Genomic DNA, 21,402 nt, shown 5'->3' with positions numbered 1-21,402 from the left:
AGTGTAAACACTTGTTCAAAGAAAAAGCTCAACAGATGGAGAACAACATGCTGAAACCAATTTGCAGATCCAAACATTAGGGTATCTTTCCTGTTTTGGAGTATGGACTGTAGAGGGGTTTCAGTCTCTTGATGAGGCCATGTGTTGCTGTATGATCCCAGCAGAGAGGATGATACATGATTAGTTACTCACTGATGAGCCCTACGGCCACAGAGGTCATTATCATCAGCGTTCATTAGTTTAACTACATTCTGACATGTCTGGACTCTGCTGTTGTACACTCTCATAATCAACCAGTTTCTCTAATCCTGTCCAGTATTTTGACTTTTAAGTCAGAAAATATAATTGATACAAGTAGTATAAATTAAAGCTCCAATGAGGAGTCTATATCTGGTGATCAAAAAGACCAGGATTAATCCTGGGGCTCTAGTTTACCTACAAAAGTAAAAGGGACCATGAGCAGGAAGAGTGACTTTTTCTAAAGTCATTTTTAAATGAGTAATTTTGTAAATTGACAAAAACAGTTTGATGCTTTCTGGATTCCTTCATGACCATGTGTGAAAACGAAGCAGGAGACTGAAATACAGTAGATTAAAAAGAGGAAGCAATTTGTTGTCATTCATGTTGGAACATGTTTTGTGATAGGCTTTTCATCCTCAGATGATGAAAGAGTTTTAACCAAGAGCTCTGTGGCTTTGGGCTGGAGTAAAGTGCTCAGCGTTGGGCTCCTATAATGGCTTTAAACCAGTGATCGCTCTGAGAAATGAAGTGCCGTAATTAGGTGGTACAATATATTTCCAGCATTAGATTTTTTTTTAAATTCAACTTCATTCATAAACAAAGTCTGGCAGTTCCATTCATAAATTAATCATAATGCAAATATTACTATATATATATATATACTAGCTATGTAATTAACTTTACTTCAAAAGCTAGTGTAGCTAAATTTGTATTAGCAAATTAGCTTTTTCTGTTAGCTACGTAGCTCCATTAGAAACATAGCTCTGTTATCTATTACTAAGTTAGCTGTAACTGTCAGCTTTAGCAAACATAGCCAAAGCTGACTTAGCTACACAGAAAATGTAGATATGTAGCCTACATAGCTGCTTTTTAAGCTTAGCTTTAGCTACATTAGCTAGGTTAGCTACATAGCTCTTTAATCTATAGCTAAGTTAGCTTTAGTAAAGGGAACTTTAGCAAACATAGCTTCAGCTAAGCTATATAGATAATGTAGATACATAGTTAACATAACTGCTTTGTGAGCTTAGCTTTTACTACATTTGCTAAGTTAGCTACATAGCTACATTATCTACGTAGCCTAAGCAGCTAATAGAGTGAGCTACACTTGCTGCATCAGAATGTTTTTATGGCACACAAGCTTTTTTTTTACTTGGCTTTACTGAATGTTTTGTAATTAGGTTTTGCAGGTCAGGTTTTGAACTTTTGGTATCCTGTTACTTTCACCCTTAACCTAAAAAGAAATGTAATCTTATTAAATTTCAAATGTTTCAGCAGGTATTTCTGTTCTGAGATATATGGCATCAGAGATGAACAGTCTGCAGCCAACCTGAATTGCTTAAAGGGGACATATTATGCAAAAATCACTTTTTCAGGCTTTTCTAACAAAAATATGTGCCCCTGGCCTGTCCACAATCCCCTCAAGTACCAGAAAAATCCATTCCGTTCCCCCCTCTCTTTCTCCACCTTTCCAAACTGTGTGCTGAAAAAAGCCATTCTCAGATTTTGCCCTAGTGACCACACATGGGGAGTAAGCACCTGACCCCAGGATGGGCTGGCCCTCCCCACCTGGAGGAAAGTTCCACTCTCCTCTACTGATCCTCTCAGCTGCTGGCTGAGAGGTTGGCTAGCTCAGTGGGTTACCCTGCTGACTACAGTCTGGAAGATTGATGGTTCAAATCCCAGACAGGTCCTAAACTTTGGATTAAAGTGTCTGTAACATCAGGAATGCCACATCCATTTCCTGAAAGGGGTGTGGTCAGAGGCGGGGTCAAACGGGTCATTAACATTTAAAGCCACAGACACAGAAACTCGTTCTGAGAAGGGCTGAAACAGAGGGGCTTTCAGACATTCAAAAATTAATTACTGGAGTGCTTTTTTTCAGCAACAAACTTCACAGGCATGTCTCGGGGACCTCTGAGACCAATATAAACTTGTCTTAAAAGGGTAAAATATGGCACCTTTAAATGGAACCCTACCTAGAAGATTTTCTATTATCAGTGTCTGTGTGTAAGCGCTGGCTTCATTGCTAACATTAGGCAAATCGCCTTTCTCTAACCAGCATTTGGAGCTTGTAAAAAACAAGTTCATAAACTAATCGACTACTTTCTTTCTTTTTGGCTTCCCAACATTAGTGCCTGTCTTGGTATGGCTAACACTGCTACATTACTGGACTAGCAGGAGCAAAGGGCATGCCTGTTATGTTGCTATTAAAAAACAGGAAAATAAATAAAGGCTAACATCACTTTGAGAAGAGGAGCAGTTTTCATTTAGAAACAAACCATAAGGTCATTTTTTATTAGTTGCTGTAATAAGTTATGATGAATATTTTGGTTATGCATTAAATTTGGTTAGCACTGCTTAAATTTAGGATGGACCATTCTTGCTCCTCCATGGACCACAGAAGTCTTGTTTCATGTTTTTTAATTGTGGTAAGTAGTCATAGACTTAATTTTGGTGCAGTCCTTTAATGAAAAGTATGATAAAAACTCTTCAGTGGATGGGTTGTGGACCACATTGTGGCTTTAACAAGAGTTCTGGTAACTAAAGTGTGGGTTTTTGTGTGACTTGAAAAGTAGAGTGCAAAGAGGAGGTGTGATAAGAATGGCATCAGGGACATTTGTTGATTTGGATAAAAAGAAAGGTCAAATACACACTACTTACCTGCTTGCTGTGGACAAAACAATATAGTGTAGGGTTTTATCTGTTTGTCTTTCAAATAAAAAAATATAAATTGAACTTCGGTAACAGACCAGGTATTATGATGATGTGTTTACTTTCAAATTTTATTGACAGATTTGCTGCCAGTTTGTCACTGTGAAAACACACTTAATATTCTGTTTGCATTGTTCCAGCTATTAGCTCGGCATCACCCCTGTTATCATAGAGATTAAAGTTGTGAGGCAGTGTGTAAATGTGTATGGCGGGGCATTGTGCATAAAAGAGGTGTGTCAGACTTTGTTCAACAGTGCGTGCAGCTGGATGGGTGGAAGCTGGTATTTCACAACTTAGAAGGATGTCTGGAGTTGGATTCAAAGAGAAGTGAAAAAGTGTTGTGTGCTGTTCGTTTCTTTCAGCCACACAGGAAACAACCATTTTTGGTTCCTCTTTTTGACTGGATACAAGTCAAGTTTGTGGCCTTAAATCAACCTTTTTTCGAAACAGGGCAAACTGAGGCAAAGACTACAAACATCGAGGAATGTATAATTAAAGGAAATATCCATAAATTCTCAACACAATAGAAAAATATCAGGATTTAGTACAAGTATTGTAACAGTCATACCTGGCTACAGCATTCATTTCATTGTTAAATTTTGAAGCTATTCTCCAAAACCCTGTCAGTCCAATTTCCTCTTAACTTTTCCTATAATAATTTTTGATTATAAATGTAAGTGAATCACATCTTCTCTTCTTACATTTTTTATGATCTAAGATTAAGAACCATAAATACAGAAAAGTGTCTGAGTTACGGTGCCACGTAGAGTTTCCTTATACCAAAATTACTGTTTACATTCAGTGATCCCCTTGAAGCCTCCTCAAACATGTTTCTATAATTAAACTGTTCATATATATACAGTGCTTAACAAATTTATTAGACCACCCTAACCCTAAGCAAAGTAAGGTTTATGCCACAGCTGCCCTAAATTAACAGCATTGGTGATTACCAAAATCATTTTTATGTTTCTGCAATGGTTAATACACCAATATGTAGAAGCTCTTTAACCCAAATGATATTTTCAGTGCTTTTAATGAATTATTATTTTAATGAATTTTCTAATTTACTGATTTACAAAAAAACTGAAAAAAATAGTAAAGCACATGAATATTTCTTGATTAATATGTCAAATTATAGTTATTTACCTGCATTCCTGAACAGAAAAATGAGTTTTAGTGGTTGAATGTTATGCTTGATTCATTTCTGACTTCTCAGAGAAGCCCAGTGAGCCAGCTCAAATTTGGGTGAATTCAGTTTGAAATTCCTCATTCCTGTTCAAAATGGTAAAACGTGGAGAGCTCACTGGAATGAGAGTCCGCATTAAAGCACTTCATGATGCTGGATGGTCTTTGAGATAAATATGACAGGTGGTCTAATAAATTTGTTAAGCACTGTACATTTGTACACTGCTCAAAAAATAAAGGTAACACTTAAATAACACATCCTAGATCTAAATGAATGAAATATTCCAGATGAAAATCTTTATTCATTACATACTGGAATGTGTGAGAACAAAATAACATAAGAACCATCAATGGAAACCAAAATCATTAACCCATAGGGGACTGGATTCAGAATCATACTCAAAATTAAAGTGGAAAAATCAGATCACAAGCTTATCCAACTTCTGTGAAATTCTTCAAGACAACTCAAAGTGAGGCTCAGTAGTGTGTAGGGCCTCCCTACAACATCTGGTCATGCTCCTGATGAGACAATGGATGGTCTGATGAGGGATCTCCTCCCAGACCTGGATCAGAGCATCAGTCAGGACCCGGACAGTCTGTGGTGCGATGTGGTGGCGGTGGATGGAACACCTGGAGACATGATGTCCCAGAGGTGCTTGATTGGATTTAGGTCTGGGGAACAGGCAGGCCAGCCTGTAGCATCAATGCCTTCATCATACAGGAACTGCTGACACTCTCCAGCCACATGAGATTGAACATTGTCATGCATCAGAACCCAGGGCCCACTGCATCAGCAAATGGTCTGAGGATCTCATCCAGGTACCTAATGGCAGTCAGGATACCTCTGGTTGGCACATGGAGGTCTGTGGGGCCCTCTTAGGATATGCCTCTCCAGACCATCACTGACCCACCGCCAAACAGGTTATGCTGGAGGATGCTGCAGGCAGCAGAACATTCTCCGTGGTGTCTTCACACTCCCACATGTCTGTCACATGTGCTAAGTGGGAACCTGCTCTCCCCTGTTTAGAATACAGGGTGCCAATGGCGAATTTGCCAATTCTGGCGTTCTCTGGCAAATGCCAATCAGGCTCTATGGTGCTGGGCTATGAGCACAGGCCCCACTTGTGGACATCAGGCCCTCTTACCACCCTCATGGAGTCTGTTTGTGACAGTTTAAGCAGAAACATGCACATTAGTGGCCTACAAAAATCAGCCAGAAAGGATGAGAGGGAAATGGTCTGTGGCCACCACCTGCAAAACCATTCCTTTTTAGGGGTTGTCTTGCTAATTGCCTCTCCTTTCCACCTGCTGCCTGTCTCATTTGCACAACAGCAGGTGAACAGTTTCACAATCAGTGCTGCTTCCTAACTGGACAGGTTGATATCCTTACATTGTGATGATCATGTGTTTCCTTTGGGTTTTTAGCAGTATATATGGTCAATTTTTACTTTAAATATATATGCTGCCTTTCTCTAAAGTGCCTGTCTTATGTAAATAAGACTTAAATAAAAAAATGTTGATACTGTCTCTCTAATCCTACAAAAATTCCCAAAGAGGACATGTATCCATTTATTTAATTATACCCTATTTTCATGATATGACAAGTATTGATGGTATAACTCCAGAAGCAGTCAACCTCACTACCCCTTTAAATACAGAAACACATTCTTATTCTTTTTTTAACAAACATACATTTTCATTCACTAGAAGTGAAGCTTTGTTAACAAACATGCAGAATTGCATTAGTCGCACATCTTTTAACAGGAGTCCGGAGTTCTGTGTAACTGGGTGAGGCTTGATCTTTTGATCCTCACTTCTCTGCTCATTTGCTGAGAAATCATTCATCACTTTTCCTTTCTTGTTTCAAAGTTTATTTAAGGACACCCTACAAGGAAAATAAAATGAATGAAAAAAGGTGACACAGACAGATTTCCTTTTATAGGAAAATTTTAATAGTTATTCAATGTTCTACATTTTACAGTAAATATACAATTACAAACTTGGCTTAGTTATAGTACTAAGATCACTAACTGATCTTTAAAAAAAACCCTCAACAACAAAAAAAAAAAAAAAGAAACATAAAAAAACCCAAAAATTAAAAACAGATTTACACTTCATATCACAAGCCTGACGCTGGTCCATCACTCTGGACCAAATAGCTAACATACAATTCACTTCTCTCAACGCTGAACAGACGTTGGGCTTCTGTTTCAAACACAACCTTACGGTAACAGATATACCATAGCATGTGCAAACTGGGTACCAAACTAAAACTTCCAAAAGATGGGGTTGTTCCTAATACTCGATCCACAGGGGGGAAAGGGATACGAGTATGCTTTTTTGGAAGACAAGGAATTTCCACTTTTTGCATCACATTTAGTGTCAAATTAAGCTAAGAGATATCTGACAACTTGAAATTAAAAAGCTGCAGCAGAACATCAAAGACATTTAAGAGCCTACTATTCACTGTGATAGTAGTGTTTTAATTCATACTCATGAAAAAAGTAAGACTTAGCAACTGCAAGGCAAAAAAGGAAGAGAAAGGGAAGATGTAGAAGTGAGGGGAAGTGTTATGAATGTATCTTGTCAATATTTCACGATTGAAATGAGGTTTAAATATAGAGTAAAAGAAACAGCTGTTTAATGCACCTTTAAAAAACACCCTTCACTGTCACAAAGGGCAGAATGAATGATGATTAAAAAAAAAAAAAAAAACAGATGACAGACCCATGATTAAGACAACTTTGCATTTACCCCTCTACACATACTTGAGTGTTCCCACTGTTAATTTTAAGTGCACATTGAAATAAAAGAGAGGAATGTGAAATCAGGAAGCAGTTTCACCACCATGTCTTACCTCAGACTCTCCCCAAAACCCAAGAGGTTCTGTCTCTCTGCTGAGCCCCATTTCAATGTTTTTTTAAGAGCACTAGTCCCTGGCCCAGAAGAGAAAATTCAATAAAAATGGACCAAATCCTTGTTAGAATACAACGAACACTATATATATATATTTGTTTTTTTTACTGTGCTGTCCTTTAGATGGACATTCAATCTGGAAAAAATGTTTCTCAAGAGTTTTTCAGTGCTCAAAATTAGAACCCAATTGTGAGTCTTGAATGCAAAGGGCATTGCTAAATTACTAATTTATCACCCTGGTTCAAACTGAATCACAGTTAAGTCAGACTTTGTCACTAGCGACATCTAGTGTTTAAGAGGGAACTGTTTTAAATTACAGATTTTAATTATGACTGACAGACTGTAGGATAATTTTCGGAGTGGTGAGGGTTGCAAAAGTTTGAATGAAAGCACCAGAAAGGGCAAAACCATGAAAAAGTGAGAGCAGGGGGTCAAAAACAGGGCAAGAGAGGATATGTGACACCTTGCATCCTTAGAAGTGTTTGAACTAAATGTTTAATGGTGATGGGGATGCAAAATGGCCTCTGAGGGGATTGTAGGGAGAAGGATAAACACAGAGGATACAGTAAGAAAGATAAAAAGTGAGACAGGCAATATGCATTAACAACAAAGTGAGAAATAGGACAGCAATAGGAAAACACAGAATCACAGGAAGCTAGACGTAACAAGGACTCAGATTTCACCAGTTACTTAGGGAAAGAAACTAATATTTACTGAACAGCTTTGGGTGAAATATGGCACAGAATAAAACGACGTGGAGGCTGAGGGTTTTCAGGACATCATTCGATACATCTTTGCACCTTCAGAAAAGAAATGGACCACAAAGATGGCTGCCAAAATAGCCTGGGAACCTTTTCAGTAAAAAAAAACAAAACAAAACAGATCCATTTCAGTTCTGTCATTAATTCTCTTCTTCCTTGATATCTGTAAATTTAGGCAACATTTTACTCTAAGTGGGAATATGGTGAGGAGAATTTTCACAAGTCTTGTTTTTATCAACATCCCTTGGTGTTAAATTCCCCTTCAATGAGACAAACATAGAGGACAGAGGTGCAGAGGACAAGGTAAAAGAAAATATTAAAAAGCACGAACAGTAGCTGCCACACTGATGCAACCATGCTTAGCTAGAAATACATTACTGTACCACTTGCTGTATAAATATACTGCATTTTTTAAACTTAGAGATCCAATGCTATAGTGTAATACACCTGAATATTATGCATACTCATTATGCTTATTTGACCAGAGGGAAAGAAGGAAAAAAATAACATGAGATTAAATTGAGAAATACTGACAAAAGTAGTGGTTGGTTAAATAAATCCTAATGAAGAGTGACAGAACTGCTGTTGGAAGAAAACCATTTCTGTATTTTTCAGTTTCTTTTGAATTTTGAAGTTACGTCTATTAAAATACAAGGTCAGGTTTAAAAATAAGCTCAAAACTGATGGTTTTCATCCAACAGAATAATGTCACATTTTATTGAGAATTTACCTACTATTGTACAAACATCTGGACTAAGAATACCTCAAACACTCGACCTTATTGTTTATTCTTAATTACAATATAAATTGCTTCTTCCTCTCACCTGCACTACAAAGCCTAGGTACCTGTTACTTAGCATTAAATTATAGTCATCAAGTTTTTTTTGTCTTATGTTGTGCAATATTTCCTCACAAAGTTATTCAATACCCAAATCCATGATATGTTCTACTCTTCTTAGCAGTAAGTATAATAATTATTGAGTGGAGGCTGCATACAGAGCCAGTAATCCATACTTAGCGATTACAACAATATGCATTCTTTTAAAAATCAATTCAAAACGCTGATAAAATAATTACTGTCGGAGGCATTCCCTCTTATTTTATTGCATTATCAAACCACTTCATCTACATACCTGCGCGGTAAATGCTTTTTGTTATACTGATCTGTCATCTACAGATTCATTATGTAGTTTTTTCTTTTTTTTTGTAACTCCTGAAAATTACCACAGGCCTCACCTACTGTAAATATGAAACCCTGCCACCATGACTCACTGTGTTGTAGTGTTAAGATCATCATTCTGTGGCTGTGAAGCCGGTTGCATGTTCATAAAAGCCTTTTTTTAACATGTATAAGCATAAAAAGGCAACAGAAAATGGCTGTGTATGGTCCATGTCTCATTGGCTCTAATGTTATCTTCTTTTAAAGACAGTTCATATTGAATCAAGACTAATGCATTCTTTTTTAAATAGGGATAATGTTGACAGGCTGAAGGTAAAGCAGATATGTGTAATTTTGTGACTTTTGCCAAAAAAAAAAAAGCAGTGGACAAAATTGGGGAAGTAGTTTTTGTAATAATGACTTAAACTGTAAAAAACTTCCTTTTAGCTACTGGACTTCTCCGTCTGCACAAACTGGCTTAAAACAAAGTGACAGAGTGGCACAATAACCTCAGCTCTGCACTTCTGGGAATATTTATGAAAATGTTTTCAGATTTATATCGAGAGCTATCATTTTAGCTTTACAATTTAAATGGAGAAGTCCAAAAACCGTGCAGTTTGGACTCAAATTCTGGCTCTACCATGGCATGGATACGTTGTAAAAGTTTCACAGCCTCTGATTGGACTCTATCTAAATGTGATGCACAACAACCATGATGATGGTTTGCTCTACTCAATTCTTAGCACTATGGAATGGACAAGTGGATTGAATCCTATTCATCTATCATTTATCATATTGACTGGTCCATTATTAACGATTTACTAAAGAGTGTGGGTTTCGATCCACTGAGTGTTTGGTTAAAAGAAAGAAGAGGTAAGGAGGAGGAGGAGACGATGTAATCACATCAGTGAGAAATCAATGTACAATACATATAGTGCGAAATAAAGCAGTGTGTTTGTGCAGAGCTGTCACAAACTCAAATGTCTTGTACCTTGAAAAATTACTTAAGATGTGATCTCCTCATCCTCCTCTTTACTTGTCTGTTCTCCTTGTCTCCTCCTCATGCAATCCCTTTTAACTCCTTTCTGCTGTCTGCCATGCAAACCCTTACAATTCCATGTTGTGTGTCTTGATCAGTAACGGCATAGCTGTTTTTAGTACAGTAAGTGCCACTAAGTGATGTTTAGCCACACCACAGGAGCCCCTGCGTGTGTGTGCGCTTTCATGTGTTAGAAATAGTGTGAACAACCACCAGATTATAAATACTTGCAAATTTTCTTAATTTATTGACCTGTTCTAAGGTTAAGATTACAATAGTGTCACAACATACTAGCCTGCATAGTATGTAGCATGAAGTAGGCGGTGTTTCCTTAGTGTGTAGTAGCTACGATGCTAATGTGGGACACACAGTAGGATGGGTAATGGTCAGTAAGTGCTCTGCTCAGAGCGACGTAGCACTCATAGGGAGATGCAACAGGTTTGATTGACCGACTGCTGCCTGATGGACAGCTACGCGCTGGAAGACGACTGAGATTAAACTGGAAATGAAACAAAGCAGTTCAAAGAAAGGATGACGCAAAGGAAGAAAAAGTAAATCCTTGTTAAGTTAAAACCCTGTGCTGATATCTAGTCATTAGAAAATTTGGCAGCATAAGTCAATAAGTCTTTGTAGTAACTGCTGAAGATGAGAATGAGAAGTAAGTGCCCAAATATTTTCCAGCCAACTGAGCAGCAGCAGCAGGAAGGACCACACACACCAGCACAACACAGAAACAGGAGGCGACTGACACCCGTGATTGGTCAAGAGTCCTTCTGGAGTTCCGATGACAGACACAGCAAAATAAAGTGAGGAAATAAAATGTAAAAAAAAAAAGAAAAAAGAAAAAAAAAAGTACAAAATAAGATCATGACTGGTTGGCAAATTAACAGAGTAAAAATAAAAAATAAAAGCAGCTTTAAAAAAAAGTTAAAGAATGTCGCATAATAACAATAACAATAATAGTAAAGTGGCTGTTGCACTTTAGTTTTGTTCTTGCAGACAGGTGCCGAGTTCCCGTGGTAACCAGTGGGAGCCCATGTAAGATTTGAGCAGTTGCATACGATGGTGGACTCCAGATCTGGTGGGAAAGAAGAGCAGAGGTACACATTGGCGATTGATTTAAGACCAACCATGGGGCCTCCGAGGAAAAGAAATGTGGCGGCACAGTTTGTTCAAGTCCAAGAGACGGCGGAAGAACAAAAAAAGAGAATGAAAAGGGGGGAGGGGTGGGGAGGGGAGGAAGAAACAGATGGAGAAGAGAAAATTAGAGTGGTGAAGAGAGTCTCAAAGAGAAAGCAAACGAACAGCAGGGGGGTTCACACTCACATGATGGGTGGGCTCTACCAGTGAGGCGGTACGTAGCTGTACCCAGGTGTCCCTTGGGGCCTGTAGGTTGGCACAGTAACTGGGTGTCCTCCAATCTGGGGGTGCTGGGGCGTTGTCAACAGGGTCCCTGCAGGAAGTAAACAACATTAATGAGCTGTAGTTGCTTATGAATCCATCTGCTCAACAGACATCAGGAGAGCCCCTTTTAAGCTTTAGCTGGCTAATGTATAGACCTGAGCCTGCAATGCACATTACCCCCTACTAAACATGTAAACAAAAAAACCCAACATCCAGTGAAGCACAATCTCAGAATACAGCCCAGAGAAAACCACTGGATCATTTTGGACTCATTGTTTCTGATCTTACCTGCACTCATGGCCATGGTTGTCCCGGCTACCATCCCCATGGCAGCCATACCATTGTTGCGGGGAGCTGGTACGGGGACAGGGGCCGGGTAGAGGGCTGTGGAGGGGATGCTGTTAGGCTGCACCACTGTGGTGTGATGGATCACGTGTGGCTGAGCCGCATACACGGGCTGGGTGTAGTACGCTCCCTGTAAGAATGGACACAGTTAATGTTCACTTTGATTAAAGGAATGCTACATGCTAAGTGCAGAAACTAGAGAAGTTGAAAGACAAGCCAGATCAATACTGCTTACTGATAGCCCCTTGCTTGTATAACCCCCTCTCTTTCAAATTTGAATTTAATCATTTAAAATATGAATATAACCAAGTTACAACAGGACAATATAATTGTCTAAAATTGAGTCTGGGGAATGGTCACATTAAAAAAAAAAAAAAAATTCAATTGATTTAATATAGAAAGAATTTGACACTTAATATCCCATTCAATCCATTTATAATACTTGACAAATCTGATTAAAATGATTAACAAGGTAAAAAAAACAAACATTTTATTTCTAGCATGTTGTGAAGAACATGGTGCATGCCTTTCACTGCTAAATATAACATGTACATCAAAGGGGACTGAGTTTCTCTTAAACTTTTCTATTATGAGCTGAGAGTTGAAATTTTAAACTTGTGCAAAGACAAAAGATATTTTTTGTTGCATTATTAAATCTGCTTGAACATTCTGCATAAATTGACCATTGGGTGTAACCAACTAGAATATAAGACAATACAAGAACATTTTATTGACATGTTTAAGTGCAATGGCACTCCTGGATTAAAACTTGCAAATTGTGATAAACATTTCTTAGCAGCAGGCTGCAGATTATGTCTATTTACCTGTGCGTATAGGTTCTGCTGAGGGTAGGCACTGCGGATAGGGTACATGGCTGTCGGGTATGGAGTAGGGGTTGGGGTGTATGGTGGGGGTGCTCCATTGGACTGAGTAGGGGGCACTTTGTATGGGGTGCCTGCTGAGGTATATCCTAAAAAAAATCAAAAGAAATACAACAGGGGAAGAAAGAAGAATTAAGAGAAAAAATCATTGCATTTGAAAAATCAACAAAGCAATTGGTCCATTGATGAGATTTGTATTTTTTTTTTTTTACATCTGCTGATTTATGATTGATGTCTGAGCCCCTAGAGAGGCAGTAGCACATGCTGTAAATACAAAACTGCCCCATTACATCAGAAGAACTCATTAGGAGCTTGTAAGAAAATTGATATGTTCACACTTATAGCTCACACCAGCATTAACTTAAAGTTAAGATCCAGTGTGTTAATCACCATGTTGCCACCATTTAAAAACAGAACTAAATTCAAATGTTTTACTCATAATGACAAATTTGATTAAGCTGATTGGTGAGCAAATCAATTAAATAGTTCAACGCATCTTTTAAGAGTTATTATCCACTTTTGAAAATAAATATGTCATGAGTTGAAGATCTGATGATTCCTTCTCATAAATCCTGAAATTTGATACTTTCATCCTTCTAAAGAAAGTTCAAGCTACTTTTACTGATTTAAAAGATAGATAATTATTTACTTTGGTGTTTTGAACTGTTGCTACACAAAATAAGACACCTGCCCTTTTTTCCTGATGTAATAAAGAGCATTGGGTTATTTTTCATAACTGAAGAGAATAATTACAGAAACAACCAACGAAAACAGTCATATCAGATGCAGACCTTTCCAGTGTTTCTTTTTTTATTTTTTTTTGCATTGCCTACAAAATCCACCAGATGGGGGACTGGTGCCATCCTTATTTGGGCTCTGCTCTCACAACAATACGGCCAAAGGCTGTGTGCCTTTAAGGCAATTCTTTAAAGCCTGTACATAAAATCATTTTTATCGTTTAATTTCAACTACTTTATTGAGAAATGCAGCAGTGCATTGTCAGTGTAAATGGAAAGCATTGGCCTTTTTAAAAAAAAAAATGTATACAGTTTAATAGTCTATTTACCTCATTAACAAAGAAATAACCTTTACAGTATTTTAGTGAAATGATGGTTCACCTGACACTACACCACCAAGCCTAAAAAAGCCCTAGGTTTACTGTAGGACAGCGAAGGCATCTGGTTGAGAGAAATGCATGAGTGCTTGCCACTCAGTGGGGTGCAGTACCGCTGAACAGCCACTTGGAGGAGCCTGAAGGTCAAACATGCTACAAGCTAGTTGCTGCAGCTGAGCTTATGAAAGCGCTTCTCTCACACAAGGACAAGGGAACAAAGAGATGCTGGATCCACTGTGTGCGTCTTAAACTGCATGTGTGCATGCTCTCACACATGTTCTTCACTCCAGCATGGATGCAAGGAATTAGAGGACAATGGTGTCTGACAATTACACAATGGCCCTGCTGATAGAAAACATCTTGTCTATTATGTGATCTTGAGAAATAATGACATTGACCGTAGACACATTTTTCATCAGACCACAGCTGCCTAGTGCAGAGGTCGACTTCAAATCTCAGGACTTCAATTTCACCATACATTACGCACCAGAGAACGCAAAGAAAGAAATGTGCAGACAGACATCAACACGGCAGAGTTTAACAACAGCCTCAGTAATTAGGTTCAGGTCTTTTGTTGGAACAAGGCTGGGTGGGCTTTGCCAAAGCATACCTGAGATTTTGTTTGACTTCCAAAAGACAAAACCCAAACTGGGGGAGGGGCTTCACACGCACCACAGATAAAATCCACAAACCCACCCTGCCTTGGTAAGATACTTAAAATTCAGGAGCATGGGAAACAATACAAGTAACCATTGTTGCTGAAACAATAGCTAGTATAAATTATGCTCTTGTTGAGTTAATAATTGACTAAATTCTTCCAAAGTTAGCATCTTTAATGAAATTATGAGACATGAACTCATGTTATAATGAATTATGTAAAAGGACCATTTTCTTCTTCATGGTTTTGTTTCCAGTCAGCCAATCCTTGAAGTCTGGAGACACCTACAATGTCAGTCATCCTTTAAGTCTTAAACTGCAATGAATGACTTACAGATCCTACTGAAATAACACATTACTGACTGTTTACTGCAACAAATTTTAACTCCTCAGTTTTATTACCAAGAACTTGCACTTGTAATTTAGCCTTTTTAGCCTTTCTTCAGTTAAAAAATCCCATTCTTTCTTATATATTCTCTCTTTACCGATTACTTCTGACCATGTCTCACACTGATATACCATGAAGAGTTTGACAGAGAAAAGCAACTTTCTTTGTACCTGCTTTGTATTTGATTATTTTGAATCAATAAAAACTTGCTTTATGCTTATCAACAAATAAATCTGGATATTAAACATGAGTCATTTGGACAACTGAATACACCTCAAATTCATTTAAAACAGTAAAATTTTAGTATTTATTGACTGAATTTCCTGTTAAAAGAAAATAAGCTGAAGAGAGATCAAACTGGACTGACAAAGGGTTCAAGACCCCACCTACTAAAGTATCTATATCTATACAGACACACCATATCTGGGAGACAGTGGGACAACTGTTCTCTCCATCTGCTGCGGGGAGCAGACTGTGAACCCCAGCAGAGTCTATATCTGCTGCTTTAAGGCCTCTGGCAGCTGTTGCTGGCTGGCTTCCCATTCCTTCACCATCAATGTCTTCACAAAAATGTGCCTTCCTAGCTTAAACCTAAACATTTACTTACTTTTATTTCAAACCACTGATATCTCAATTGCCTTTCAACATCAAAACTTATTTAGCACAATATTTAATTGTGAGCAGGGGTTAACATATTGCTCAAAATTGTTCAGGACAAATTAAAGGTTACTGCACAATTTTAAACTCAAAGACCTTTTAAGACTACTTTAAGACCCAAACAAAAAGGAATGTATACAACTTCATGTGTGGCCATTTTCATTTAATTCAACAACAATGTCCCAAATTTAGCTATCTACCTTTATTATAGACTGTTAAAACATTGTTGTCTGCCTCTGCCAACCATTTCCTGTATTTTTGATCTACAGCAGGTACTAAACTTCCTTAAAATTCCTTAAAAGTTCCTCATAAATAAAGTTTATTTTTTACACCTATTACATTTTAAACAAAGAATGCAAAAAGAAATTCATATATATATATTATTGCTGTCAATTGATTAAAAAATGAATCAAGTTAATCACATCACTATGCTGTGATTATTACAGCATTTCATTAGTTTTAGTAATTTTTAGATTTTCTATTATCAAGTGTTTATTTTCATTATTTTAACTTTATGTACAGCACTTTGAAAGTGCTTTTAACTAAAAAATGTATTATTATTATTATTATTATTATTATTATTATTATTATTATTATTAACATTTAAAATACTACCATTTACTTGCATTTTTGTTTAAATTAGTTCAATTATGGTGTTTAAATGAAGAAGTATTAAACAAACTAGAGTTTCAAACCTATTTGTTGTTTGTAAATCAGAGTGTCTTAATTCACTGAGCAATATTTATAAACTACAAACGAGCCCAGAAGACAAACACATCAGGTACAAAATAACTTCTGCTGTTAAGTGAATGATCAGGTGTGCTGTTACCCCGAGGTAGCTGAAGTTGCTGACTGATGTCTAGTGGTGTCTTGTTGGTGTAATAAATGTAGCTCGGACTGCGCCGGTGTAGCTTGACGTTATGGCTTGATCCCGTGTTGTTGTTAGCGTCTTTGCTAACATTAGCAAAGATGTGCTTTGCCCGGGGGTGGTACTTCAGACTCCTTGTACTTCAGTGTAAAGACAGTTCATCACCGCAGTATGTACACACAACTTTTGTTTCATCCAGACTTCCATTAGGCAGCTTTTTAAATCGAAATTTGCCGTGAAGCAGACCTGGGTCTGTCTTCTTACTAATCACTGCTGGCTGGATTTGACCCGCCTTAACCTTAACCTTTTCACCCCATGAATGTAAACATCCACGTTGGAGGACTACAGGAGGAAGTTGTGGTCAAACTTACTCATATGATTAAATTGCGTTAAATGTTTTTTAAACACGTTAAAGAGGGGGTAGCGAACTGATGAGGTCATCGCAATAGGATCTCCTGACTGGTTCGTCCGTGCTGCCAGCAAAGCGGAACAGACCGCCCCCACAAGGCCTTTTAGCCAATTAGTAACACAGTAATTAAACACTTACCAAACAGATACGTCCTGCTCTATCCTTCGCTGCTGCTGGTTTTCTTCCCCCCTCTCTCGCCAAACTATCAGGATCAGACTCCGGGTCTAACATGTACGGACGTATATCAAAATTCACCATATTTTACTCAGTCGGACCGGTTCATTCAAAGTTTACAAGTACTAGCATTGCAAGATAGCCACACTGGAGGGGGCGGGCACAAAACATTGAGTCCTGCCGCCGGCCAGCCTCCGGAAAATCGGCCAATCGGAGGAAAGCATGTCCGTGGAGCGGGGGGTGTTAAAGAGACAACAGCGAAAAGGAAGCGTTTCAGACGGAGGTTAAAATAAGGGTTATTTAAGCTTTTTTATTAGCAAGACTGTAAAATCAATGTAAATCACTCATATTTATGCTCTATCAGTACTTTAACTGTTTTAAAATTTACTGAAGAAATACTGATATAACCTGATTGCTCTCTGGCCAATCTCTCCTTATGTTTTTACAAATTATATGCACAGTGGAGAAATATCATGATTTTTTTAATGTCCAACAGTCCAGCACTAATATATTACTCATGGAAAAAAAGGTGGTCGACTAAAATCTTAAATCATAGTTTTGTGATGACATTAACACCGGTGAAAAAGGGGCCATACATTGTTTGCAGTGATCAAGCTTTACTCTTGTTTTTGTTGTCATGAAGTGTAAAAAATGTGCTGTAGGTTTTAAGGTGTTCATTTGATAGGAGGCAAAAATTTGTTCTATCCATTTTCAGGGCTGGAGACGTTTCGTTTTACTGTACAAGACTTTCCTTTTGTTTAAATTTTATTTCTTTTTTTTCTAGTGCAAACAAAGAAAACAAAAGGAAACGACTCAGTAAAGAGCAGACTGAAAGAAGCATATCTTTTCAGTCTTGTTGCAAATAAAAGGTAATTATGTTGAATCATCTGCATAAATCAGTCTGTCAGTGTTACTTCTGTGAACTAAAATTCAAATGATCCTCTATACTCTCAGCCATCTTTGTGCCGTATTTATCTGATTCTCTTTCCTGGAAAACAACAAAAATTCTACTAATTAACTTCTAAAAAATTGGGACTGCCGTTTTCCCACGATAATACCTTTTGATAGATAGAACAGTCATCAAATGGTCTGTCTGTGTGTGTTGGGGCTCACCTGGTGGATACCCAGGACTTCCTGTTTGATAGAGGTTGGGTGTGTAGGTGGGAGCCGTGGCGGGATATCCTCCTGGATAGCCTGCAGGACATCACAGAAAAAAAGAGAGAGGAAAAAAAAATCTAAAACCAGAGCTTAACACACAGAGATGACCAAAGACATATACACACACACAAATACACACAGGTAGGGCAGGATTTGGTTTGGAGCAGGACGTGCACAGATGGTGCTCATTAAAAAGTGTCTGCGCTGATCACACAGTCGGCTGAATGCGTCTTACATACAGACAAGACACACCTGCCAATATGCCGTGGGAGGAGATAAATCCAGAAACATTAGCTACCCATGCAGACGTGTGGAGAGGGGACACGCACACACCACAGATACTCCTGTGCGTCATCAATTATACACACAAACAAACCAGGTACGTTTTTGACCTGAGAAAAAGCTTTCAATGATGGAAGCTGCGAGTTTGACAGAGTGAGGCAGAGACGGAGGAAGAGAGGAGAAGCAGGAGTAAGTGCGAGAAGTGCCGCTCTCTGCTGCTATTATTAACAGTCAATCTCACACTCTGTTCTGTAGCTTTGGCTGCTGCTGTATGTGAGCCACAGACAGAGGGTACACAGGATATAGATGCCGCAGATTCAGGGAGTTGTGATGGTTTTCGGATTATTTGATTGGTTTTCATTTAAAATAATGAAGGGAAATTTGATTGGTTGTTAAAAGCTTACTATGTATTATGGGTTTTTACATTATTCATTTTCAACAATGGCATTCATTGAGTTTTTAGGGGTAACTTCAACAAAACAAAAACAACAGCAGTGGCTGAATAAGAAACATATCAGCAAACAGAGAATTTGTTCAAATGTTTCAATGTTTGATTAATATTCAGGGTGATTTAACACATCAGAAGCATCAGATGTTGAGATTTCAGCCCTTTTGTCTTTGCTGCTCTACTCTGTTTAAAAACTTGAATATTGAATTCACTTTGTATTTTATGACCTGCCATTGAGCAAAACTTGCAAATTAAATTTGCTACCCAAGGCATTTATTTTTCTGATAATACGATATAACCAAAGATTAATCAACTATCCTATTCACTGTAATAGATTATTTGAAAACACAGTGTTATTATTTCAGACCTCAGAGTAAAACAGCTGACTCTTAAACATGGAGTCTGGTTAATCTGAAGTGGTTCCACATCTGGTAGCTTAGCTCGACAGCTGCAGCTGAAACTGAGCATTTAACAATACAAGGGCACATAAGACTGAGTGATGATTATGACTTCTGTTCATACAGCAACAAACCTTCATATTATCACAAACTATCAAAAGTCCAAACTAAACTATACTGATTGATTGACCATCAGTCCACATCCCATACTCAAATACTCACCAGTTTATTTCAGTTGCATTTACATCACAGACAATTAAACTTTGTCCTTTTTAAAACATATTATTACCAAGTTTACCTAAGTGGTATTTAACACCTGGGCAGTGTTTGGCACATGAACTCAGGATGACTGTTACAGTTTTAAGAAAGGAGCAACAAATTCCACACTTTGTATCTTTCATCTTCTTTTTTTTTAACACAGGCATCAACAGGCCAAGAAAACTTCCTGAATAACATCCAACTTGTTATAAGATTCAGCCCAGTTCATACTAAACATTATGTAACAACACTGTGAAACAACAGTGTTTCTGATGAACTGAAGGGTACTCTGACAAAATAATATATTGTTAATAAAATATCTAACCAATTTACTTTCTTGCCTCAAGTTAAAGATGTTTTACAGTAAAATACATACTGAAAACTCTTGAAAAGGTCCTAATGAAAATAAAAGGCTTTATTTTACAGAAGTGAATATGACTTACAAAGTCTGATTCCATTTTCTTCTTTTTTAGTTCTCAGTTTTCAAAAACAATTGTATACAAACAATCTCAGTGCAAATTGAAAAGTTAAAAGCATTAACACCTCTTTTGCCACTTTCACTTGTTCTCTGATGTAATGAGAGAAAGAAGCTTCAGCTAGCTCTGTTAACATTTTAAATCTGAACTAATGTTGTGACAGGTGACATCTTGTCTCATTTATTTTCTCTGTCATCGGATCAAATGTGAGTTGGTACGATTGAATTACTGCAATTAATGGTCATCATGGTATTGAAACATATGAGACACGCTGGTTTTAAACTGCCTATTGGAACAATGAACACAAAACCGTCTGTCAGTTCTCTATTAAAAGCTTTTTTATCTGTCTTCTTTTGTTATTTAAAAGGACAAGGCCTATCCTCTCCTCTAACTCTCGTCATTTCTCCTGCTGTGTTTCTGAAACATTCAATTTTGGGGTTAATTCATTGGTCTGTGACCTTCCTGGCAGCTGAAATAGTTCCTGTAAAAACAAGAGAAGCCATTCAAGAGAGACTACTGTAAAAAATAAAAAAAACCCACACAAAATACGCGCTGTTTATATCAAAAGCACTCATCAAAATAAACCTGAGTCTGGACAGGACAGGACAGGAGCTGGGTTTGGATTTGGGCTGCAGTCTGCCATTTAGGAATGCTGGCACTGAGACATTAAGCTGTTAAAAATAATGTTCAAAACTAAAAGACAAATTATATATAAATATATTTGAATATACATAAAACAAATGGCAATTTCAAACAGTGTTAGCTGACTAATCTTTGATCTAATTTGATTAAATCCACATACAAATTACTATCAGCAATGTTTAACTATAAATCTTTTTTGTTATGTTATGCATGGGGACACACTTTTTATATACAAGAGCTTGTGGTCCTTTCTTTGCAAAATGTTTTGAACTTACAAAAAGGAGAAGAAGAAAAAAAAACATCCATGGTTAATTTGGTCATCTAATGAGGTTATCTTAAATGTTTTAAAATCAAGGAACAAACACAGACTCTTTGTGATAAATCAAACCAACATTGAAACTTTAAACAGCAAGCTTCACCAGCATATTCAATACACTGCATGGAATCTATTCTTATGTACATGGAAACAGTGACGTATATATGTGAGCGTTTCCATTCTTGAAGTGATGAGTAGCTGGTAAAGTAACCTGTTCTTCACTTGCTGCTCTGAAAGCCAGTGCTTATGTTGAAAACAATTACATCTTAAGGTCATGGTCAAAGTTCGTGCTGCAGCTCTGCTAAGAGAATTGCCTATGCTTGCTCTGTGGGAGGCTGATGATCTCACTCTGAAGCAGGGGACGTTTTTATATAACCATAAAACATTGCCTGACTGTCATCCCCTACCTTTTTTGCCCTTATTAAACACCTTCTTTGCTACACCAACACATTCAGGAAAAAATACACTACTTCACATTTTGTCTCCAGATGACCTTTTCATTGTAAGTACAGTCC

General features: G+C 37.6%; 1 protein-coding gene across 2 annotated transcripts in view; it reads right to left on the bottom strand.

The window, feature by feature from the left end:
- Positions 1 to 6,111: 6,111 nt before the first annotated feature.
- Positions 6,112 to 21,402, bottom strand: part of fam168a (family with sequence similarity 168 member A) — a 38,920-nt gene continuing 23,629 nt past the window's right edge. For both annotated transcript variants that reach the window (XM_041805178.1, XM_041805189.1), the window contains 5 exons: positions 18,023 to 18,103; positions 12,586 to 12,731; positions 11,705 to 11,891; positions 11,339 to 11,465; positions 6,112 to 11,090 (listed from right to left, as the gene is read on the bottom strand). In XM_041805178.1, coding sequence (XP_041661112.1) covers positions 11,353 to 11,465; positions 11,705 to 11,891; positions 12,586 to 12,731; positions 18,023 to 18,103 — 527 coding nt within the window. In that variant the 3' untranslated portion in view covers positions 6,112 to 11,090; positions 11,339 to 11,352. The remainder of the gene's footprint in view (positions 11,091 to 11,338; positions 11,466 to 11,704; positions 11,892 to 12,585; positions 12,732 to 18,022; positions 18,104 to 21,402) is intronic.

The sequence above is a fragment of the Cheilinus undulatus genome, linkage group 2 (genome assembly GCF_018320785.1).
Source record: "Cheilinus undulatus linkage group 2, ASM1832078v1, whole genome shotgun sequence".
Taxonomy (NCBI): Eukaryota; Metazoa; Chordata; class Actinopteri; order Labriformes; family Labridae; genus Cheilinus; species Cheilinus undulatus.
This window is presented reverse-complemented; position numbering and strand designations above follow the sequence as displayed.